The sequence below is a fragment of the Sceloporus occidentalis genome, unplaced genomic scaffold, assembly GCF_023333645.1.
Source record: "Sceloporus occidentalis isolate IW3139 unplaced genomic scaffold, rSceOcc1.0.p SCAF_6, whole genome shotgun sequence".
In the NCBI taxonomy this organism is placed as follows: domain Eukaryota; kingdom Metazoa; phylum Chordata; class Lepidosauria; order Squamata; family Phrynosomatidae; genus Sceloporus; species Sceloporus occidentalis.
The window spans coordinates 39236526-39262500 of record NW_028316986.1 but is presented as its reverse complement, the minus strand read 5'-3'; the positions used below and the strand labels follow the sequence as shown (position 1 = coordinate 39262500).

Below are 25975 nucleotides of genomic sequence, written 5' to 3'. Positions count from 1 at the left end.
TGCTACTCTTGGTATTGTTTGAAGTGTGGTTACCCCAACAGATACCCCAGTAGTAAATACCCCAGAGGATAGGATCAAAATTCAAAATGACCTGAATAGATTAGAAAGTTGGGCCAAAGCTAACAAAATGAAATTCAACACGGAGAAATATAACGTAGTGCACTTATGGCGGAAAAATGAAATGCACAGATATAGGATGGGGGGCACCTGGCTGAATGAGACTACATGTGAAAGGGATCTAGGAGTCCAAGTAGGCCACAAATTGAACATGAGTTAACAGTGCAATGCAACAGCTAACAAGGCCAATACCATTCTAGGCTGCATCAATAGCGGTACAGTGTCTAGATCATGGGAAGTAATAGTGCTGCTCTATTCTGCTTTGGTTAGGTCCCACCTGGAATACTGTGTTCAGTTCTGGGCACAACAATTCAAAAAGGATGTTGAAAAACTGGAGCATGTCCAAAGGAGGGCGACTAAAATGGTGAAGGATCTGGAAGCCATGTCCTGTGAGGAACGACTTAGGGAGCTGGGCATGTTTAGCCTGGAGAAGAGAAGGTTAAGAGGTGATATGATAGCCCTGTTTAAATATTTGAAGGGATGTCATATTGAGGAGGGAGCAAGCTTGTTTTCTGCTGCTCCAGAGAACAGGACCCAGAACAATGGATGCAACCTACAGGAAAAGAGATTCCACCTCAATATTAGGAGGAACTTCCTGACAGTAAGGGCTGTTTGACAGTGGAACACACTCCCCTGGGAGTGTAGTGGAGTCTCCTTCCTTAGAGGTCCTTAAACGGACGCTTGATGGCCATCTGTGGGGATGCTTTGATTGAGAGTTCCTGCATGGCAGGGGGTTGGACTGGATGGCCCTTGTGGTCTCTTTCAACTCTACGATTCTATGATTTTACATGACTGTCAACAGGTAGTTACAGGGTATGGCCTCTGTCACTAATATGAAGTAATGTAACTTTTCCCCCAGTGTTTCTTCTGTGAACTCAGTAAATGTTACTGAGTAACATCATAGCTAAGGCTGACAACTTCCCCACTGGGAGAGCTTATCTAGTCATTTAAATATATAGGTTGAATATCCATTATCCAGAATAATGAAATGCAAAATACTCCAGAATCTGAAGTTGTCCACTTAGGTGACAGAGATAGTGATACTTTTGCTTTCTGATGGTTCACTGTACACAGACTTTGTTTCATGCACACAATTATTAAAAATATTGTGCATAAAATACCTTCAGGCTATATGTATAAGGTATATACAAAACATAAATGAATTTCATGTTTAGACTTGGGTCTCATTTAGAAGAGATTGTATTATGGATATGCAAATATTTCAAAATTCAAAATATTTTTGCTCCCAAGCATTTCAGATAAGGGAGACTCAAGCTCTACAGGGTGATTAAAAAAGGATTGTGCAAAAGTGAATAAGAACAGCTTTACTTTTAATCACCCTTTATATAATCAGTGAACACTACCAGACTGACACTGAAAGGGAGGAGACCTTTGAAGATCAGAAAAAAGGGGAAGTTGTACGATTCTTATACTGTACTTGTGGATTTTTAGAGGTCCTTGCTTGGTTACTGCTGAAAATAGAATTCTGTACTGTAGGAGCCTTCATGTGGAAAGGCATTTCCTGTCTCGTCTCTCTCCACTTTCCCATTGCTATAATATTGACTTTTTGCTTTTAAATGTGTTTAAGGGTTGTATGATCTACTCCATCACTTGAGTTCATCCGCATTGTTGCATTCATACTGTGTTTATCCTTAAACATCTTCCAGTGATAAGAAGAGTGAGCGAGCAAAGGATATGCATCTAGTGAAGAAGCTGTCGGCCTTGCTGAAAGCTAAAACACTAAAGCTGGGTAGGCTTCCTTTTTTCTGTGTTGGGATCAAAATATGATGTCCTTTTGGGGGTACATACATCACAGATCAAAAATGACCCTGGTACAGTTTATGAGATTATTTAGAATTTGATAAAAAGTGGGTTGGTGCAGTGCAAAATGATGCCAGAAACCCTTGAAAAGCATTATTTACCTTATTTTCTATCAGTTTAGAACTGAATTGTTTGAAAAATTGTTCCCCATAAGAAGAGTCTGCAGACATGGACAGTTTGTGATATTAGGCCAAACTTTGTGGAATGCAGTATGCAAACATTCTCCCAGCTTCTGTTGTGTAACAGTTCTGTGTTTTGATAACTATCACATGGTGTAACATTTGAATGATCCAAATCCAGTGGTTATTGGATTCTGCAACCATGGCTTGAAAATATTTTTTCTTTTAATTCCAAAAAAGCAAATCTTCATTTTGCTTTTGATCATGTTTTTATGTTTGGAGAGAGGATTGGGGATCTTGGAATTTTAATGCATCTCTTTTTAACTGTATGTTTTTTACTGTTGTAATCCACTGAGATTAAGCGGAATATAAATAAATAACAATTATTTTATATAAGTGACCCATTTCACTATGTCATTGTATATAATGAGACTTGAACATCCACAGATTTGGGTATCCACGTAGGTCATGGGACCAAACCACAGCATATACGAAGGGCCCACTGTACTCTGCTTCCATTGAGTTCAGTGTAATTTATGGAGCTGTAATTCTGAAAAATGTGACTCTGGCTGTTACTTGATGTGACTTGAAACTGCTACTGTAGGCTTCAGCAGAACGTCAAGAACAAAATTCTTGTTAAAATAGGCGTATTGTGAATTATATGTCAGTTGGTACATGAGTCACATTTTAAGGAAAGAATGATTGAAAAATAGGAACAGTAAAATTTCATAGAGACGTAGTTGGCTTATTTGGTAAGTAAAGCATTTAGGGGGCCTATGAACTGTAGTAAAATAGATATTACACTTCAATGTAGTATAGATTCTGTAGAATAGTTTATGTAGGCTTATTCCCCCTAATTTTTGGAGACAGCTTACAGCTGTAACATAAGTTTAAAATGGTATTCTCTAAAAACAAATACAGTCAATAGAATATTCTTTTAGAGGAAAGAGTATGAAATAAACAAAACAGGGGAAAAATCCTAACAGTTTATCAAACAGTTATTTCTGCTGTCATTATCCTTCATTGTACTGTTTATTAAAGAACACATAGGTTAAATGTGATTCTTTTTAGGACAGATTAAATTATTGTAGAACAATTGTCCTAGGGCTGTTGTAGTGAACACAGGCCACATTTTCAATGAAGAATCATGGAATCACAGAATCGTAGAACTATAGAATTGGAAGGAGCCTCATAGACCATAGTGTCCAACCCTCTGCTTGATGCAGCCGCTCCAGTTAGAGTGTTTCCAGCAGGTAGCTGTCCAGCCTCTTTTTAAAGATATCCAGAAAAAGAGATCCCATCACCTCTCTAAGGCTTCCGGATTCTTAGGATGCATGCATCATTTAAACAGCATACCTCCAAAGAGACCCGAAGCAGCTTTATTTGGGCAGTCTGTAACAGGCCTGAGTAACTGGTTCTATTGTCAAACTGCTCTGTGTTCACTGAGTCTGTTCTTGAGATGAATATATTGGAGCGGGGGGGGGGGGGAACTTTGATTAGTTGAACTTGACCCTTGTATGTTGTCCTGTCACACATTCTTGAAAAGGGACCAAATAAAAGTATAATTAAGAGACTAGAAATATACTTAATAACGGGGCTTTTTGTCCTATGTGTTACCAGCATTATTTTTGTTTTAACAAAGTGAATTTGAGCTAGCAGTTTTTATGTTAAAACTCTAGTTTGGAATCAAGCCATGAATGCAATGCATTCTGACAAAACCTGCAAAACAAATCATAGCAAACAATCCAGGTTACTGTTCTATGCATCAGGCATGGGTCTGGCAAGCAGCATAGAGAAATACATCTTCTTGCTGTGCCCTTGAAAGCCTCTCAGAATGTTTGCGGGTTGCGAACTCAAGTCTCTCTTAATTTGTCTCACCTCACTAACTTTCTTTTCAACATGGCTCTCTCTCATTATCTGTTTTTTGAGTGAGTGATGCTACATTCCATTGAAAGTGCAATTTACGTGTAAACTTTCCCATGCCAGCAGTAAAGATTTAGGCCCCAATTGCTTAATTCTTGCTTCAAATAATACTACCACTGCATATTCAAAACCTATCCTCATGGAAAAGTCATACAAAAGTTCCACCTAGGGCCACTTGTTTGTTTCATCGTTAATTTCTTTGTGTGAAAAAGGATTTTGTATGTTTGTTCATGCATGTGTGTGCAAAGGGATTGGATGGATGCATTTGGATAAAGACAATTATTTGACAGAGATCACAGTCTCTAGAATGGTTCAAAAATGATGACAGACTTTATTGAAAATAATTCCAAGACTGTATGCAAATAATTATGGGAAAACAAAATATTTGCCAAAGCACAGGATTAGATAGGTCATTTTTTTGCTATTCTACTAAAAGGTGGCATTGGAGAGCTTTCAGTGGTGTGGTTACTTCTTGAGTTTGACAGCATCCTAGTGTTGCAGCCAGCAACTGTAGATGCTAGCTGGCTTCTGATGAATACATATATATGTATTCCAGTGGATATGTGTACAATTGACCCACCCCATATGCAGGCTTCCCATACGCAGTCGTGTGTGGTCACACCGATGTGAAGCCCCATTTAGATGGATGGCACATCTGCCTGTGGCACGTGCACTGCATTGCACACAGGAGCGCATCCCATTCATCTAAATGGGGCTTGAGCATGCACGGAATTCGCTTTATGTGTGGGGGGTCTGGAACGGATCCCGTATGTAAAGCAAGGGTCCACTGTATATCACTCTGCTCCATGAGTGAGCAGCTGTCAGAGACTAGGAGCAACATTAGCCCCCAGAAAACATTGGAGGGCCACACTCCCCAATGCCACACAACCCCACAAGAAAATGTAAAATGTTTCTCCTGTAAACGGCCCAGTAGAGAGTTTGGGGGGGGGGGGATTTTTGCCATGCCATTTTTACAAGAGGTGACCAGGAAGTCACTTTAAAAAAGGCCTCTGCTGGGCCTAAAATGGCCTGGAGGGGACAAAAACCTGGTAAAAATGTCTCCATGTCCCCCAGAGGACATTGGAAAGAAACTCTTGTTCCCTTGGGGCCAAAGGAAGCTGCACATAGTTCATAGGCCACACTTTCTTTACGCCAGTGTACTTTATTGTTTTCCTGTGTTATACCTTGTGTTAGTTATGACAGCATTTACAAAATCCCAATGCTGCAAGATTTTCTGAAGGTTAACATGAAGCCTGGTAAGCAAACATCCCAAGGCCTATCAGATTGTTTGAAGAACGTGTTATTGGGTCTGTTAACCAGTAGATAGTTTATGCCCACCCTGAACCTTGAGCAACCCAAAGAAGAAAGACAGCCTTTCAGAAAAGGGAATATCAGTAAGTCATATTTAGTTCTAGGCTTGAACTAGGTTGACATGTGTCCTAACTGGAAGAAACGCTATATCGAGTGTGCAGGGTCCCAGCAGCAAAGTCATGACATTTTAGGTCAGTGAGCTGGAAGTAGCTGACTATAATGCATTTCCCCTTGGTGGTAAGAAACTGGTACTCTGCTTGTACTTATGGATCAGTGGAGGAAATTCTTTTAAACATTGGAGTTCCTGGTACCTAAATTGAAACTCTAATTAGAGCTAATTGAATTGCTTTTCCTAATCTTCTTTGGTAATACATATTTATCATCTTTCATTCCAGATGTGATTGAGGCTGAAATGAAGGAATTAATTCTTGATATTAAATATCCTGCTACTAAGAAACAGGTAATTAAACACAGCTTTGTTTTGTAGATTGCTGCCTTTGAATCAGAATTAGATAACTGGTTTATCATAACTTCAGTGTAGTGTTTGGAGTGCTGTATTAGGATTAGGGAGACCTAGGTTCACGTTCCAAGTGAACCTCATGGGTTGATTTTGAGCCAGTCAACCTTTCTCAGACTAACTTTACTTTCCAGGGTGGCTAATAAAGTATACTTGCTTGTATGTGTTGCCTTGAGCTCATTGGAGGATGTCTAAAGTAGAACTAAAAAATAAATAGACAGAAGCCATTCCTTATGACTAAATAATTTGCTTGTTTAAATTAGAAACAGACTGTAAGAGTTATGGGTTGTTCAGTTTTCCATCATGCAGAGCATATAGACTCCTACTGAATGATACTCTTTCTTGCCATGAGCAAGGCATTTTTTATGTTTAAGGTGAGAAGCCATTTCTTTTGGCAGCCTACCTGTAATTAGGACTAAGCGACACTTTGAAAAATGTTGTTTTGTAATGGTTCTAATTGGACTTACAGGAACTTTTAAATCTCACTTGTGAGATTTGAGTAATTTCTACAGTAAGAAAAAACATAAAAACATCAGGCTAATTTTATGGGTATCTTTTTCTTTACAATACTGTTCCTCCATGACAACATGGTTCCATCTGATGTCAAGTGAAGCTCTCCAATTCAAGAGAATGCAAATCTGAATAAGACTGGAAACTGTTTTACCATTATGGAACCACCTGTATTCATTTTTTCATTGTAGGAGGAAAGTGATGAGAAATACTGTTTGTGGTCTGTTTTATTGATAGGCTTTGGAAAGTATCCTGGCAAATGAGCGCTTGCCACTATCTTCTCTGACAAACATCACACAAACATTGATGGATACCTTAAAAAATCAAGGTAAGGGAAAGTTATCTCCATAACTCTCTGTCCTGTTCCAGAATTCATGGATAACCAAAATGGAGCAAAGAAAATACAGTGGGCCCTTGGTAACTGCTGGCTTTTGGTTCCAGGACACCCCCCCCCCCCCCATGGATACCAAAATATGTGAGTGCTCACATCCTATTAAATATAATGGCATAAAACGGTGTCCCTTATATAAGACGGCAAAATCAAGGTTTGCCTATGGGCATTTGTATATTTTTAAAATATTTTCAAGCCATGGATGCTTGAATCTATGGATAAAAAATCTGCAGAATAAGCTGGCAATTGAAATCTTGATTGCTTTCATTTGTGAAACCTGTTTCAGCTTTTAATGGAATGGTGGCTGAATTTCATACTAAAGTAACATGCACAGCTTTGCAAGGAATTTGGGAAATTACTTCCTTCTCTGTTGGGAAGGAAGCTTATGAAATGATGGGTTTAGGTGTTTCTAAAAGGCATCATGTGTCCCCAGATTTTTGTTTAATACTAATAGTTGTAGGCTAATGGGAGAAAATAAATTACAGCACTATGAATAGTCATTGGAGGTTATCTCTCAAAAAGAAAGAAAAAGGAGGATAACTGCTGGAAAAGAAAGGGCAGGCTGGTGCCCTTCTCTAGCAAGCAGTTGTCCAATTTAGCTCACCCATCACAGGGTACACTTGAGGTGCCTTGTTTGTAGACAGGCAGGAATCTTCATGGTAAATAGCAGTCTTTGGTTTCCAATCTCCTCGTAGATGATATGATAGTCCTCTGTTCAATTCCCCTTTCCAGTCTGCTATTTTACTGAATTACTGGATCTCCACTTTGGACCCAAGCATTGGTCCCAGTGCTACCGCTTAACCCAGTGCTACCATTTAACCAAAATCATCAAGAAGGCCACACGTAAACAGCATCACCCCAAGGCACATTGGATGTGAAAACTAAAAAGAAGGAAAAACATCTGGCAAGATTAAGGCTCAAGATTTTCCTTTGGAGCTAATGAGATCTGATCGGTGTCCTCAGCGACTGGCTCCAATTTCTATCACATCAGCTTCAGTTCTGATCATTCCAGAGCCTACAGTCCCAGAGGTCTTACTGATGTTGACCCCAGTGCCATTGCAAGCCCTGTGAGAATAAAAGGAAATGAGGTCCCACACGCTGTTGATAGTCAAAAAACTTTATTATCTTAAAAAGCCCAACATGTTTCTAATTGTCACCTCTTGGCCTTCTTCAGGAGCTATTATAAAATAAAAGAATATTTATTGTAGTTGTGATAGTGGGAAAACACATAAACCACCTTCAAAAACATAATTTCCTTACAATCAAATAGCATCTATTATCCATATTATCATATACATAACTATTACCAGAAATTTCTGGAGTTTCAGTCTGCACTCTCAACAAAGTGGATACTCGTAGTATTAGAAGGAAAGGACTAACACTAGTAATTCATATTTATGGATTTTTGAAGTACAGCGAGCCTGCGCCATACGCGGGCGTGCCTTATGTGGCTTTAGCATACGCGCTCAAGCCACAGGGCGCGCACGGGGCGGAAGGGGCGGCGCGTCCCATTCAATTGAATGGGCGTGCGCGCCCCGCTTGCCACCGCGCCACCGTGCATAGGCGGAATTCGCCTTATGCGGAGGGATCCGGAACGGATCCCCGCATAAGGCGAGGGCCCACTGTAGCATCATTGAAGAGAACCAGTGAGAAGATACATGATGCAATCTGTCCATAAAGTTACTCAGCTCAGTTCTATCTAGCTGATGCAATGTTGAATTTTTTTAGCCGTTTATTCCCAATTTTTATATAAGGCATTGTATTTTCAAATCTTCATTCAAACCCCCGGTACAAAAGTTTTGAATTTCAAAATCCACTCTACCTGTACTTCTATTTATTTTATAATAGCCTCTGAAGAAGGCCAATTGATGACAAGGCCGAAACGCATTGGGCTTTTAAAGATGATGATGATGATGATGATGATAACATTTATTTGTATCCTGCCCCTCTGAGAACAATAATAAGGTTTTTAGACCGTCAACAGCACATGGGACCTCGTTTTCTTTTACTCTTCTATTGTGAATATGTGCTTTCCAGTTTTTTGTTCTGTGCAAGCCTTGTGAAAGTCAGAAAGTCATACACACTGAAATGGATTCAACATGCCAGCCATTAGGGCTGGGGTCAATCCACAGTTCTCCCATGTATGGGGTCTTAAGCCTTCGTTCATGCCTCCTGCTTAAAGAAGAACTAAGAATCTCTAGAGATTGCAGGAAGATGGAATGGATTTCCTTGTCAGTGCCCAGCTCTAAATTCTGTGATTGTGGAACCATCACAAACTAAAGGGGCAGAAGTCTGCCCATCCTGCACTTCCTGACAAAGAGAGAAAGAAGCTGGATTTAATGGGCAGGTGGTTCTACTCTTCGGCTGCCTTGTTTAATTAGAGTGAGCAACTATCTGGCCTGTAAGGCAGGATATCAGTAACTTATGGGAGAAGATGGAGCCTTTATTACATGTTTTTCCTCAAGCTCAGGGACATGTGGAAACTCTTCTGCAGACAGTAACACATAGGTTAGCCACAAATCAGATCTACATTTCACTATGTTGCTTGCTGCTCATCAGAGGTTATGTCTGCAGCAGTTGCTCTTTGTAGATATGCCTGGCTATGTGTAATGATGAACAGTAAGTAGAACATGAAGCCAGCAGTGTGGTTTTTCTGTCTCAGGATGAAGGGGAGGTGCAGTATTTTATCCAGATTTGGCATCGTTACACCTCATGGTGTGGATAGTAGGGACCTCCCAGGATTAAAGGTGCTGTAGGCCTCTAGGAAACCATCTACTGTACTTTGCATTCATATTAGGAAAAGTGAAATAGGTTTTCAACTTTTATAAAACATTCACGGCATGATGTGAATACTTTTTCTCTAGTGTATGTGTTAGATGTTTTGTTACCTCTCAAGGAGGAAGGACTCTTGTACGCCTCCATGAAGGTGTACCTGGCTGCTCTTAATTCTTGTCTGGCTCCAGTAAAAGGATCTCTCTTTACTGGTGACTGATAAAGCACTTTTTAAAGTGTCTGCAACATCTCTATCCCATGTTACCTGTTAGAGTTTCAACATGGTCCCTTTGGTTTTGTTGCAAGCAGTGAATCCACCCTTTGAACCTTTGGTGACTACTGACTTGTGACTTCTTACCTGAAAATAGCTTTCCTGGTGGTGATTAGAAAGCTGGGCCAAAAATAATCAAAATGAATTTCAACAGTTAAGGTGCTACATGTAGGCAACAAAAATGAAATGCCCAGACATAGGATAGGTGACACTTGGCTTGACATATGAAAGGGACCTAGTAGTCTTAGTAGATCACAAGCTGCACATGAGTCGAGTGTGATTCAGCAGCTAAAAAGCCAGTGAGATTCTAAGCTGCATCTACAGGGATATAGCATCTAGATCAAGGGAAGTAATCGTAACACTCCACCCTGCTTTGGTCAGACCTCACTGGAAAACTATGTCCATTTCTGGACACCACAATTCAAGAAGCATATAGACCACCTGAAACATGTCCAGAGGAGAATTTAAAAATGGTGAAAGGGCTGGAAACCATACCCTATAAGGGGTGGGTGCATTTTAGCCTAAGGGATCCACTTTTATTGTTGTAATCTGCTTGGATTCCAAGTGATTAAGCAGAATATTAATAATAATAATAATAATAATAATAATAATAATAATAATAGGAAAGAAGCTTAAGAGATGACAGGATTGCCATGTTTAAATATTTGAAGAGATGTCATTGAGAATGAAGCAAGCTTGTTTGCTCCAGGACATGGAGCAATGGATTCAAACTACAGAAAAACAGATTCCACCTAAACATTAAGAAGAACTTCATGACAGCAAGAGCTGTTGAGAGTGCCTTGGAGTTTGATGGAGTCGCTACCTTTGGAGGGTTTTAAACAGAGGCTGTCAGGAGTACTTTGATTGTTTATTCCTGCGTGGCAGGGGGTTGATTGGACTGGCTGGCCCTTGTGGTCTCTTCCAATTTCTGTGACCAAGAGAGTGGAGGAATTAGCAGCACTCACAGCTAACGATTTCTTTCTAATTTTTCATTGGACAAAGATGGTATCAAGACTTGATACTTCCTTTTTACCAAAAGTTATTTCAGCTTTCCATTGCAGCAAAAATTTGTTCTGCCAACTTTCCTACAAAATACTAGTATTCCTTTAGAGAGAACACTGCACTGTCTGGATGCACGGAGAGCACTGGCCTCCTATGTAAAAAAATGGCCTTTTTTTGGAAAAAGCAAGCAAACAAAAAACCCCAAGACTCTTTGTAGGTTATTCTGGAGTCAAGATGGGTGTTCAGATATGGTTTCTAACATTTGCTAAGTGGGTTGTGAAGACACTTATGTTGGCATATGAGTTGGCTTGTCTCCCAGGTCTGCTGGTTTTCAGGCTCATTCTGCTAGAGCATTGTCCACTTCCATGGCATTTGTGAGTGGTGTTCCATTGCCTGACGTATGTAGAGTGACAACCCTCTACATCCATTTCCCATTAAGAGGCTTGATGTTTGATCCAGAGGAGATGGTTTGTTTGGATGGGCAGTGCTTTCTTCATTATTGGATTGACATGGATCCTGCCTCAGGGTGAGTTAGCTTGCCAGTTGCCCATTTGTGTGATTCACAGAGATTACAAAGAACAGGTTACTTACCTGTAATTCTGGTTCTTTGAGTGACCATCTGTGAATTCATAGTTTGGTTGGATCCCACAATTGTCATAGACTGCTGGCTGCCTCCTGGCATAATTTGTACTTGATAATAGAGAAGCTGACACTTCTTTTGCCTATAGGCAGAATTCTACCAGACTATAACTGGATAAAACATGATCCTCATGTAAGCATTTGTGCACTGGAAATATTGCTTAACACGGAGTTAAATGTAGCCACAGAAAGATTTTGCAGCTCCATTAAACAGTCAGTGAGACTAATATGCTTCTTTATTTCCTCCCCTCACCACTTTCTCCCTCCAGAGGTAGATTGTATTGATGAAGGACTTCTCCAGTTTTGTGCAAACAAACTGAAACTGTTGCATCTTCATGAGTCAGTAAACAAGCTAAATTCTCTGACCGTAGAGTCTGAAACAGTACCATCTGATAACGTGAGTAATGGAAAATATGATTTTGTGAAATAAAATTATGAATCACTCCTTGGTGTGTGTGATTGAGTGATACACACACACACACACACACACAGAGAGAGAGAGAGAGAGAGAACAAACACAGAAGAAACTATATGGACAAAGCCATCGTCTTTTAAAAAAATATAAGTGTCCTAAGCAACATTTAATAAAATCTCAAGCTGTTGCCTAAATTGCTGTTGCTGTTTTTTTTAAAGTGATTGGGGTTTGTGCTATTCTGTATCAGGGGAGCCAGATTTCTAATACTACTAATAATAAAGATACCCAAATGCATACTGCTTTAATTTTTGCCCATAATGTGTAGCGAGAGCTTGTTGCTTTATGCGTTTCATAGACAGAAACCAGAACTTGGAAAAATTACCTTTTTGGTCATTCAGCAAGGGCTTTGCAGCAGCCACAAAATATGAGCTTCTTCTGGGAGCTGGCCACAGGATTCTGGGAACTGTAGTGCAAAAGAATAACTTTTCCTAGCTCAGCATATACTGTAAATGTCTGTATGGGGATAAAATGTCATATGTTTCCATATAAGAGATTTCACTGTTATGAGAATCAGCAGTTTGTCAATTCATGCACTAATATACATGCTTTTTGTGTAATGAACATTTTTTTCCTTATCTAAAGTTGGTAAAGTACGGTATGACACAATGAGGTTTCTGTCACAGAAAGCTGTAAATTAAACCTAGTAAAACATTTTAAAGCCGTTTCCTGGTAGTTAGCAGTCAGTTTGATGGGTGTTTTGAGTTGTGCCTATGGATTTAATCAGTATAGTGGCATTGTGTTATTGTTTATTTATGCATGAGATGGGCATTGCAAGAAAAGAATATATTTAAAAAATGGTTTCTCAAGCACCTTTGCTTGAGGTCAAATAGTCAATTATGTATTAAAGTCATGGTTGTTTCAACTGCCAAAGTAATGTGAGGGTATCATATTTTTAAAGGAACTTCAATAAAGTAGCATGTGATACAAAGTGATTGTACTGCAAGTTGTGTCATCCCAGATTCTTCTGTCACATTGTGATGGATAGTCTAGGCCGGAGATGAATCTCAAATTATGCAGCAAAATAGAGTTGCTCAGGTTGGCAAAATGTTTTGTATCAGCCCTGTTAGAAAAACTGTGTGGCATGGAATCTTACATTAGCATTTCTGGGATGTATGTAGTTCTTACCGTTAAATGTTTAATTTATTCCTTTTAAGGACCTGGCTAAATTACTCAGATTAGAGGATGAAGAGTTTGCTAGGCTTCAGATGTTACTGGAGAATTACAAGCAACAGAACACCCAACCTTCTGTTCATTTTGCGGATGATAAAGATGGTGTGCTGCCTGTGAAAACTTTCTTGGAATACTTGGATTATGAAAAGGATGTGATTAATGTGAAGAAGCTAGAGGAGAGTGAATACGTGGCTTTAGGTATGAGCCTTTCATGAAGGATACACTCTTGGCTGTGGGATCATCACTGTACATACCCTGTTCTCTAGATGGAGAAGGAGGCATCCAGTGATTAGAGCTGGATATGTTTAAATTAGAGAAGAGGAGACTGAGAGGTTATATGATAGCCATATTTAAATACTTGGAGGGATGCCAAGTGGAAGATGGAGTGAGCTTGTTTTCTGTTGCTCCAGAGTCTAGAACATGAAGCAATAGATTCAAATTTCAAGATAAAATATTAGAAAGAATTTCTTTATTGTAAGACAATGAATAGACTGCCTCAGAGGATGGTGGAGTCTCCACCACAGAGACTGGCTAGACATCTTCCAGGAATGATTTTGCTGTGTAGTACTGCATAGCAGGGGTTTGGTTTAGATGGCACTTGAGGTCCTGTCCAACTCTATGATTCTGTGGTTTAATTTCTAGTACCACCCACTAGGTAAGGGTCACAGAAAACAGAGCTACATTTAGGAATATAATATCTCTAGATCACTCCCAGTTCTTTACTTACTTCAGTTAATAACTTGAACATGTAAGCAGGAGCAGGTCCGTGACATGTAGTCCGACCCCTGACATTACAGATGCCATGAAAAGAGCTCTGGTGGCACAGTGGTTAAATGCCTGTACTGCAGCCACTCACTCACAAACCATAAGGTTGTGAGTTCAATACCAGCAAAAGGGCTCAAGCTCGACTCAGGCTTGCATCCTTCCAAGATCGCTAAAATGAGTACCCAGATTGTTGGGGGCAAATAGCTTACAATTTGTAAACTGCTTAGGGAGTGCTTAAGTGCACTGATAAGCGGTATAGAAATATACTTGCTATTGCTATTGCTATGTTGCACACACATGCACTGTAACACAAGGTACAGGCAGAGGCTGATCCCCCCACAGGCTTGTGTACTATGGGTATGACATTGTAGTCCTTTGTGTTCTGTTACCAGCTTAAACCTAAGCCCTGCATAGGACTAGAGCAGGAGTGGGCAACTTTTTGGAGTTTGGGATGGCACTGGCCTTCCTGGGAAACCTTGGATGGCTACATCTCCTGTATGGGCACTTTTAAATGATATTTTGCACTCCCCTCTTCATGTACAAAACATTCCAACATTTCTTTCTACATTTTTGAGCCACCAAATATGCCACTGGTGGCTGTATTAGGTCACAGACCAATCTTTCCTCACCCCTGAGCTAGGGAATGTGAAGGGGGAGAAAGAATATGAGACAGAACTTACAAAATTGGTGTGCACAACTGTTTTTGTTCACCCTAAAGATTTGATGGATAAGGAGGGAACTACAGTAAAACGTGTGGGAGAGCGGCAACCAGAGGCAAGAGTTAAGGAACAGTATTATCTCATCAAACAAGGAACCATCCCCTTCTCTAAGTAGAATGGTGAAAGACAAGAGCTTAGACTGTCCTGGGGGGATAGAAAAGAAGCACCATGCCCCTCTACTCTCTTGGCGTTCGTTTGAGGGGAAGCCACCACTTTCCCACCTACTGTAGGTATTCAAAAAGGCCAGAATCAGCCCCACAACAGAGAGACTTGAGGGGGTCAGTGCCTCTTTTAGGTTCTCCTGGGGTGGACTAAGTACTTGCCTTCTTCCACTCTGCTCAGAGAAGGGGATGTTTAGCCTGGAGAAGAGAAGATTAAGAGGTGATATGATAGCCGCAGAGCAATGGATGCAAGCTACAGGAAAAGAGGTTCCACCTCAACATTAGGAGGAATTTCCTGACAGTAAGGGCTGTTCAACAGTGGAACAAACACCCTCAAAGTGTAGTGGAGTCTCCTTCCTTAGAGGTCTTTAAACAGAGGCTGGATGGCTATCTGTTGGGGATGCTTTGATTTAGATTTCCTGCATGGCAGGGGGTTGGACTGGATGGCCCTTGCTGTCTCTTCCAACTCTATGATTCTACTGATGTTGACTAGTGGGTAAGTCAGCCTAGCATTTTTGGGTTGATTTTTTTACTAAAATTTCTGAACTTATACATGACTATATACAATCACCCCTGGCAATATTATTTAGTTCCCAACTAATTTGGCTCAGTCTTAGTTGCTTTTAAGCGTAGGTCACCAATATAATTTTTGATAATAAGGTAAACCAAACTGGACTGTTTCTGTCCATAGGAAGTTTTTTTTTCTGGAAATGTTTACATGGTGAAAGTTCCACAGAAGAAACATGTCAGATACTGGAGTCTGCAGGTTTTAGTCCCCAACTGTTACTGGTGAGTGTGATGTTACCTGTTACGTTTTACCCTTCCTAATCATGACCCAGACCAACATTTTGTCAGCTCTCTGATACTGAGTGCCTGCTGTTTGACAGTTAATATGTATGAGAAATAAGGAGCTGTCTCAGAGTGGAAATGGACACTTTTGGGGTTGGGAGGTATTTAAAAAATGGCAAATGTGTAAGAGGGATCTAGAACTGTATGATCAAAAAGAGGGCTTGCAAATATGAAGCAGCAGTTTTAAGTAAGAAGTACTTTATGCAGTACATTAATGTTACAGGGAGCTTATTGTCATAGAACAGTGATGGGCATATATTGGTAGTTCATGGGCTTCACTGGCCCCCAAGGAGATCTTAGAGGACTACAATTCTTATTTTACTTTTTTTTGTTTGTTACCAAATGCCCCTAAACACCTACTTGTGATGGGGCAGTTTTGCCATGTTTTTGCCCCTCCCAGCTATTTTATGCTAAGTAGAATCTTTTCTATAACAGGAAGAGACCAAGAAGTCAACTACTGGGCCATTTTATGTAGAAAGGAGGCCTCTCTTGCATTTACGGGTGCCCATGAAGGGAAAAAATTGGCAAAATTTCCTCATATACACTCTAGGAAAAGTGGGCTCCTGGGCTGCATGTGGCTCCCCAGGGCTCTTTTGGTGACAAAACTTTTTTTTTTTTGCTCTAAGATACCCAAAATGATACCTAGGGGGTATGGAGAACATTTCCCACGATGTTTGGAGCCTCCTTGGAGCCTCCACCAGGTCAAAATAAAAATTTTCAAAATTTTTCTAAAGAAATTGTTTTGCTTCAAAATGCCTGAAAATGCTCTTTTGGAACCAAGGGAAACCCCCCCCCCCCCAAAATGCCCCATGTCCTCTGCATGACTGGGGCAAAATAATAATAATAATAATAATAATAATAATAATAATAATTATTATTATTATTATTATTATTATTTAATAATAATATTTTGTGGGAGCATGTGTGGTAGGGGGAATTGCCCTCCAAGGTTTACTGGAGGGCTAGTGCAGCCCCCTAGCCTTCCACAAATGCCCATCCCTACGTTACAGGGAGTTTGGAGTTAGCTGGGAGCAGAAATATTTTTGGAAAAAATGAGTTTTTTGGATCTTTGGGGAGGGAGAGCAAAAAATCTGGCCTGAGGTTCTGTGTACAAAGCATAGGCTGCCCTTATGAGGCTGCATCTGCACTGCAGAAATAATCCTGGTTGGCAACACTTTAACACTTTCCATATCATTATGCCGTGGCAGTTAAGTGGTGTCATACAGGATTAATTCTGCAGTGCGGATGCATCCTGAGTCTCTCTGTTTGCGTTTGTCTCCCAGTCCCTTCTTCTCAGTGTGTGGCTTTCGAAGGAGAAAGATATTCTTCATAAAACACAGTCTGTTTGCTGTCTTCATGCTGCACTGTCTCTTCTGAGCAAAATGACAGGTAAGAGGAATTTATAGAATGGAAATTGCTGTTGTTGTTGTGTGCCCTCAAGTAGTTTCCAACTTATGTTGACCCTAAGGCGACCCTTTCATGGGGTTTTCTTGGCAAGATTTGTTCAGAGGAGGTTTGCCATTGCCTTCCCCTGAGGCTGAGTGCAAGTGACTTGCCCAAGGGTACCCAGTGAGTTTCATGGCTGAGGTGGGAATCAAACTCTGGTCTCCAGAGTCATAGTCCAACAGCCAAACCACAGAATGGAAATAGTTGGTGCATATTTTTTGAAAGCAGGCTACTGATTTTCCAGATTGTAATTAAAACTGTTAAATGTAAATTTAGATCCAAAACACACTGCAGAAATAATCCAGTTTGAGACCACTTTAACTGCCTTGGATCAGTGCTAGGGAATTCTGGGAACTGTCGTTTTGTGAGACATTTAGTCTTCTGTATGAGAGAGCTCTGGTGCCACAATAAACTACCATTTCCAGGATTCCCTACCACTGAGCCAGGGCAGTTAAAGCTGTCTCAAACTGGATTATTTCTGCTGTGTGTTTTGGACCTTTGTGTGCGTTGATCTATTTCAAAATAAATGAAATTATGGTTAATTTAGAAGTTGTTTAATGGCCCTCTGTGGTTATACCAGTGTTTTCATACTTTAAAAGACCAAGTGAATTTCTTACACTTGGTGTACTAGACCTTTCATATGTTACTTTGTACAGTTGAGCTTGCTGTAGAAATTTCTCTCTCCACTTCCCCCCTCCCCCAATTTCTGCTCTCAACCCATTTATCTCAGCTTCTAGATAAAATCATCCTATGAATGGTGATTCCTATTACTACTTACTGTCATATATAAAGCATTTTAAAATTCTGTTTACTTCTTTGTCTTCACCTTCAACTCATTCCAAAACAACAGATCCTGATGGTCACGATTTTACATGGCGTGATACAAACACAGACCTATATTTTGTCTGTTATCTGTAGGAGATCATATGCTGCATAACTGAATACTTCGGCGGTGGGAAATTTAGTCTCATATTGCCTAATCGTCAGGCACAATTTTATATCACTAGTCAACATTTATGTGGTTTTTTGATTTTTCTCTTTAGCCCTTAAGGAGTTTTCTTTGTCGCCTAATCCCTCACCTACAACTCATGGGATTGAATTTTAAAGTCTCCTATAGTTCCCCTCATCCGTTTCTTCACATTACTGGATGAAATGATGATTCAGCAGTGTTTTAAGATTGTATGTGAGAGAGAATATTCATCCAGGGAGTTTTTTTTTTTTTTCCTTTTTAAAAAAGCAAGCAAACAAAAGATTTCTGTGATAAATTTTGGCTGAGATATTTCCCCAATTTTATCTCAGTGTAAAGTGCTATAAAATATGACAATCTATTGTTGGATGAAAGTGTGCAGAATTCCATTGTTAGCAATGGTAATATCTTCCCTGTTTAACCTCCAGTGAGATTATGGTAATGCACTGCATAGCCTTTAAAAGCTATCTGAAATTGTGAGGGCACAGTGTAGTAGGCTGCAAAACCAATGACTGGAATTAAGCATATTTCATCAACGCTTCACTGTCTTTACTGGCCTAATCAGTTTCTGGACCCAGTTCAAATTGTTGGTTTTAAAGGAGTTTGCACTGGGGAGCATGATACCTGGAAACAACTACTGTATACATATTCCAAGAAAATTCTGCTTGGTGTATATCTGCAATCTGTAACAGGGTGGATCTTCATAAGAGAGAAAACCTTTTTACCAGCAATCCCTCACTTGTGAAATATTCTTCCCACAGAAGGCCCCTGTGTCTACTAAAATTCTATTTTAGTGCTAAGCAAGTCATGCATTATATTTAAAGTCTTATGAAATTTGATTTCACTTTCCCCTGCTATTTTCTAACCTCTTATTTCAAGACTATTTTTTCTCTGGAATTTTTAAGTTTAATAGTTACTGCTGCTATGCTTCCAGTTTTCTCTGTGCATTTTGTATTTTTTTAAGTGCTGCTTTGTGGGATTTTGTATTTTAGAGTTTTAAGTTGTTTTTATATTACATTCTATGTGATTCCCAGAGAATGTTAGGTTAGTGGGTAACTAACAAATATAGAAAATATATGAAGGTAAAATTTTAAAGGAAAATAATATGACTATTTTTGGAGAGATATTGTAGATTTTTAAAACTAAGCTGACTCAGTTATTAAAATCTAAGCCAACTGTAGGAATTTTAATCATTTAAACGTGGATCAGTGGACCACTGGATCAGAGAGATTGTGCTAGAGATCTGTCACTCATACAATATAGAAGACACAGGAGTTCAGCCTTTGCTATAATACCATACTTTGGTTCTACATTATCAGGTAGGAGCAGCAGTTGGCAGAGACTTAAAAGACACAGCCAGCCTTGTTTTTCCTTTTAGAATTGTCAGGGAGTGCCTTTTCTAACAGTGGCACCAGAATTTGCTGGAGATGTTTGTTGGTGCATGGATTTTAGAAGAGACATTTCCTCACTTTGGAAGCCAGTTCTGTGTGCTTTATTTAAAAACAAAACCACCAACAACCCTCAATCAAGTGATTTTTGTCATAACATTTTAGTTGACTAAACATTGTAGGCTACACATGCTGTGTTTAACCTTCTAGCAGTTTTTAAAAATACAATTTCTTTTCATTCTAAAGTTCTTTATTTGCATATTTCATTTTAGGTTTTCATTAGTTGGCATTTTTTCACACCTGATTCTCCCTTCCCCTTTTATTTTAGTTGCAATAGATGAGTCATGGGACTCTCAGTCTGTCTCCCCTTGGTGGCAACAAATGCGTACTGCCTGTATTCAGTCAGAGAATAATGGAGCTGCCTTATTATCTGCTCATGTTGGGCATTCTGTAACAACACAGATAACTGACAGCATAGCAGAGAAAAAGGTAAGTAACTTAGCTTTCTTTCCTCTACCATAAATCAACTGCTGCTCCCTCCGACAAATATATATATATATATATATATATATATATATATATATATATTCTGTATGTTGTAAAGGAACTGATTTTAAACTTTTTAAACTTTCAGTTGTCTGGAAAATTATGACAACATTTGTTTATCTAGATGTACAAGCGTAAGGCCATGGCTGATTAGTGTGGCTTATGCTATAAACTAGAAAAGTAAAATAAAATTTCTTGATATGCTTATGCATTGCGAACATCATGAGCTGTTTTTAGTTGTGTTGCTTTTCACTAACTTTAATGATGGGGAAAAAGTGATATATAAATTTAATAAAATAAAATATAACCATTAATTAGGCTTTGATTTGTTTTTGCTCAAATCTTAGACTTTTAGGAAGTTTAGCTTTTGTATCACACTCCTGTCCCATATAAGTAGATTATGTATTTATCTCACCCTTTGTCCAATGAAGTCAAGACCGCATGTACTTATTTTCACATCAATCCTGTGAAGTATGCTAGGCCAAGAAATTGTGACCTTTTCCTACTTGGCCTGATTTTAACCATAATGCATTACAGTGGGTGTCTTCACAATCACCTTTTGTTACAGAATCCACATAGTATCAGATCTAGGCATTTTATGAAATCATCACCTACACAACTATAAACCATTTCATCAAATACAGCCACTTTTCATGTGTAGTTTTTCTACAACAAACATATAAACAAAAAAATAAAACAATTGGGCTCCCAAAATAAATCCCAATATGCCACTGGTTCAGGTCTCAGTTCATTTTTCTGTGTGTAGTGGTGGTGGTAAACCAAGACTCAGTAGATCAGTTCCGGGTATTTTCCCCCATTTGGGAGACACTGGAATTTATTGAATTCAGGAAATTAGCCACATGACAAGAAAAGTTTAGTTTTTCTTTGGTCTTATTTATTTTTATTGTGTCTTTTGTTTTATGGCACTGGATGCTAGGGTGTACAGTGACTGTCCATATGGAAGAAATTGTTCCAAGTATATCAACTATTTATAATTGTCTTGTTACATTCTGGTGTGGGCTTGAAAGAGTTACATTAATGCATGTCGAATAGAACAATCAGCAATACAGACATAAGGGTTCACGCACTTCACTGCGAGTTCAGCTGCCTCACTATTGCAAGACACAGGAGAAGGGGAGACTTTTTTTTTAACGCCAGTGACTTAGTTATTTGCAAATCTGGATAATTAGGCATTGAAGGGATCAAGTCTCAGATTAAAACAGGCTGAATCACACTTGATTCTATGTCCAAAAGCAGTCCTTTTTTGTTGGGACATTTTCATGCCCCAGCATTAATTGGAATTCTTGTTGGAGTCATAAACTCAATGAGAATTTTGTGTGTGTGTGTGTGGGGGGGGAGTTGAGCAGTACAACTCATTCATAGCAATTTTTGAAGAAATCCTAGTGCATGAGAGTGAAAGGATGGTACTGTATATTGATATGTGTAAAACATCATGGTGTAAATTTTATTGTTAATCCCAACTAGAGTATTTATTCATTTATTTATTTATTATATTTATTTGTATCCCACTCTTTTCCCAGGACTGAGAGTCATTGAGTAGACTCATTGATTCCATGGGACCTTGGTAAATTTTATTCTGGTTGATAATTAACATGTATCTTAGTGGCACATTCCAGACATTTATGATTTAGCTGTAGCTTTCTTTTGAATGTACCATTTGGCAAACAGGATTTGCCTTTGCCTCGTGTAAAATTTCAGTATGCAAAAGCATCTTGTAGCACTTTGTGACTAACTGAGCGCAAAGTTGTAGCATAAGCTTTTGTAGCCTTGGTCTGCTTCTCAGATACATGGAGTGAACCTGGTGCCCAGGAAGTAGCTTTATAATCAGACTGTATGTATGGCCATAGAAATGCAAAATTTGTGGAATGTGGTGATGAAGTGACAAGATCAGTTTTAACTGTGGTCTTTGAGGGACAAAGGTAGGTAGAAAGATGTTGCCTGAGGCCAGGATGGCCATGGGAAAGGTGGAGGGAGTTTTGGAATGTGTGTGTACAAGGTAGGATCCAGAAAGGAGATAAGATAAACTGGACAAGAGCATCCTCTTGAAGCCAATGTGTTAACCAGGGTTACAATATATATAGTGTGTCAGGAAGCCATTGTCTATGAAAGTCTACAAAAGCTTGTGGTACAACTTCTTTTGATCCATTAGTCTCAAAGATGCTACATGATCCCTTCACATATATTCTAGACTAACAGGGCTATGTCTCTGAATAGTATAAAATAGTCCAAGATAACTTGGACTTGGATTTCTTCTTCTAAGTCTCATGAAGAATTGATAATCTTTTCTGTTAGTTTTCCCATATAACTGTAGGTGGTGATGCAGATCCTTGGGAAGCACTGTCGCTCGATACAGAATACTGGAAGCTTCTGCTGAAACAGTTAGAAGATTGCTTAATCCTTCAGACACTCCTGAACAGTAAAGTGAGCAAGAAGACATGTCAGCCTTCATCTCTGCAGGCTGAGACACTTGGCAGACTCTCTGTGAAGAAGCTGCTTGAAGGAGGAAAAGGTGATCTTGGAAGATCTTTGCTTTGATCCAAATATCCATGAGTAGAGTTTCTCTTGTGGAATGGGAGGGAGGCAGTTTTCATTTATCATTCCTTCCCTGCAAGCACTTGTTCCCCTGAACTATTTCTCCAGGATGATCTTCCAGAACATTGTGAAAGATGATGCAGGGACTTGGGGGACATTACTTCAATTTCCATTACTGGGCACCTATGTTTGAGTGCTTTTTGCAAATGGAAGGATGCCTTGTTGACAAAACAGCTGTACTAGCTAGAGCCCCATGTTTTTAGTTTTTATCCTTGCTGAAGACCATATTCTGTGACATATTGCCACTCTATCTGAATTTTGAGGCTGTCCTATTGGATCTTTTTCCAGGTAAGGGTTGTGATAGCATATCTAGCTCTATTACACATTGTGCTTATTAAGAGGTAAAGCATCATTGCCCATTGAATCAAATGAAAATTTTTGTATGCCTTTGATCTGGTCATAGTGTATACTTCCAACCAAACAGTCTTGAAACTTCAATAGCCTGTGGTGTCAAAAGTTACAAGTGTTTACATATACATCTATCAGGGATTATATGTATTCTTATTCATTGATATACTCCAAGTTCTTTAACTAGCACAGTGCATCTCAGTTATCTAATGATGTAACTAGCAGCTTTTTCTTTCACTGGGCCAGGAACTGGTTTCATATTTGTGCTCATTGGCTCCAGTTTCTTTCCTGGAGACTCATCAGGAACTGGTATCCAGTTGCTCAGGGACTGGGTGCGGTCCACGGACCACCACTTTTGAGTGGTATTGAACTCATAAATGCTACCTGTGTGTATTAAAGAGCTTGGGTCAAATTAATGAGTAAGAATAAATATGAACTATAATAATCAATAAACTATGTGAACTACACATGTAAAAAAAGTTAACTTTGGCTCGTTACAGACCGCCTAAAAGCGGCGGTCTGCCGGCGCTGCTGGTTGCTCCATGAGGGAGCCGCAGCAGCCAAACGGCGCGACTCCCGCACAGAGCAAATAAGAAGCTCCAAAATGGTGCTTCTTCCCGCAGTGCGGTTATGACACCACGAGGCACCAATTGCGCACTCGCAACGTCATAAGTGCCGCGTGACATACGGACGCTATGCGTCCGACACGTAATAATGGCAGCGCCTGTGTGTATAGGGCACTGCCATTATTACGCCCCCGTCTCGTGATAGGGGTGAGGCCAGTGTGGATGCTAGGTCCCCGGCCAACCCCTAGCACGTGATGGGGGCGCCTCAAGAGCCCGTGTGTAATGGGCCTTTGAGATTATAATGCACAGGCATTTGTGCATTTAGTCTGAATTGATAAGAAAACTATTCAACATTCCAGTAAACATGAAACTGAAATAGACCCGCTTGTACAAACCCTATTCCTTGGCTTTCACCAACACCTCATCCACATTTCTCACATTTTCTTTTTCTTTTTAAAGTCATTTAAACTACCCCATCTGCAGTTTGCTGCTTCATGCTATAGAATTTGCCTACAAGCCTTTTCACCATGATGATAGATTAGAGCCAAATAACAGAAGATGTTGCATTAGTTCTGATATCTGTATCAGGAAGCAAAATAAATTCTGGTGATTTGGAAGAAAGCTGCATCAAGATGTGCAAATAAGAATTTAAAATGTTAATTAACTTTTTACAACAAAGAATAAAAAAGGCATATGTATTCTGTTAGTCTTATTGTTAACAAAGCAATTTCAGGTTTAGTATGGTTAAATCTGATAATAAGATTAGTGTCAGTAGGTGATGTGACATGCATCTACGGGGAGAAGACTGATAAATAGAGGATTGACTTTTTTCTTGCCCAGGGGCAGTGCATGTTAAAATTGTCTCAAGCAACACTCACAAAAATGTTTTATTAAACATAAACATTAGGATTATAAGCCACCTGTTTCTCTGTGTGTAAATACAATAACTGGGACATATGATTAAGTTGATTTGAATATGACACTGGTATCTGAATTTCTAGGGTTGAAAGTCTTAACAGGCTAGATTAGATAGAGGCCAGGAGCATCTGCAGCAACTTATTTATAACATATGTACACCTGATTGGTGAAATTCTCCTTCCCATTTGCAGGAAGATAGTAGATAATCAACTAGCCCAAGGCAAGAGAGTTCAACCTGAGACAGGCATTTGATATGTTCTTATAAAGGCAAGCAAGTTTGTGCTTTGTTAGTATTCTGGAGAAACCAGCCAAAACAATTGGAAGTAATTCCTGGGTTACCAGAATAGAAGCTTTGCTGTGTTCTATGTGCATAACCACCTCCCTCTGCATATGTGATGAATCTATAAATATTGATTTCAGCACTTTTAGTTGCTTGGGAAAGTGTTGAGACTTCTTTTCCATATATGTCATCCTGGGATGACATGCTGGGCCAGTTTATAGATTCAGCTGAATCAAATGTTTATTCTTCACCTGGATTCTCTTACTTCAGGCTGCATGTGTGTAACTGCACATGCAAATGTAACCCCATTTTAAAAATAAACAACACACATAGCTCTGCATGTCTTTCTTTTTTTTAAAAAAAAGTTATGGAAAGTGCTCAGTCCAATCTCTCAAATGTGGCATTTTATTGTTTGCTTTTCCCATGAAATGTATAAGCCCTTGCCTGCAACTTCAAATGATACCTTCCAAGATTGTTCTGACCCTAGGATTTTTTCAGAGGAATAAAAAAAACACCCTATAATTGAAACTAGATTACCTTTTCATTTGTTTCAGGAGGTATTGCTGACAGTGTAGCAAAATGGGTCTTCAAACAAGATCTCAGCCTTCACTTACTCAGAGTGGGTCGGAAAAGAGAAGAATCCGAAAGTGAGGAAGACATGCCTCAGTCTTGCAGCAGTTTTCTGCTTGAGAATGAAGAAGATCAGCCAGGATTGGAAACAATACTAGGTAAAGATGCAGAACATACATGTGAATGAAAAGCTGCTGGAAGAACAAAATAAATTGAATAGTTTCCAGTCGAAAAAGAATAAACACATGAAAAACAGTACTTACGATCCTTCATAATTTCTTTTTAGGCTTACTGCATTTAGCATATCAGCAATTTCCATGTAGTCTGGAGACAGATGTACTCCATGCCCATTGCTGTTGGGAGTATGTTGTGCAATGGAACAAAGACCCAGAGGTAATGAAGCATTTAACTTTCTTATGTCTCATGTTTCCTACTTTACAAATTGGTGTGTGAAAAGGAAACAATCCCTCCCATACTTTTGCTCCCAGCAACTTTTAAGTTAAAACAAAGTGTGTGGTAGAGGAACACTTCGTTTTAAAACTAAAGCCCTCTTAGAATCCTCCCCAAAACAAAGTTCTGCTGAAAAACAAGGTCTGTGATTCTTATAAACCTTGTTTTAAAATAAAATTGTGGATCATTTTTATCATTGATGCAGTAATAAATTTTGTGAGGGCTGCAAGCACTAGGTTCCTATTTGGACATTCAGTTCAGCTGCCCTATTTATTAAAATTGGGATGAAGTACTGTGTTAAACTGTGTATTTTGAAGACTGAAGTAGATTAGGGTGTCTGACCAGAGAGCT

General features: G+C 39.4%; 1 protein-coding gene across 3 annotated transcripts in view; it reads left to right on the top strand.

The window, feature by feature from the left end:
* Nucleotides 1–25975, top strand: part of RAB3GAP2 (RAB3 GTPase activating non-catalytic protein subunit 2) — a 65353-nt gene that overhangs the window by 30597 nt on the left and 8781 nt on the right. For all 3 annotated transcript variants that reach the window (XM_089529341.1, XM_089529342.1, XM_089529343.1), the window contains 11 exons: nucleotides 1785–1867; nucleotides 5687–5751; nucleotides 6556–6646; nucleotides 11663–11790; nucleotides 13023–13236; nucleotides 15375–15472; nucleotides 16816–16921; nucleotides 19662–19822; nucleotides 22193–22409; nucleotides 25159–25332; nucleotides 25461–25567. In XM_089529341.1, the coding sequence (XP_089385467.1) occupies nucleotides 1785–1867; nucleotides 5687–5751; nucleotides 6556–6646; nucleotides 11663–11790; nucleotides 13023–13236; nucleotides 15375–15472; nucleotides 16816–16921; nucleotides 19662–19822; nucleotides 22193–22409; nucleotides 25159–25332; nucleotides 25461–25567 (1444 nt within the window). The remainder of the gene's footprint in view (nucleotides 1–1784; nucleotides 1868–5686; nucleotides 5752–6555; nucleotides 6647–11662; nucleotides 11791–13022; nucleotides 13237–15374; nucleotides 15473–16815; nucleotides 16922–19661; nucleotides 19823–22192; nucleotides 22410–25158; nucleotides 25333–25460; nucleotides 25568–25975) is intronic.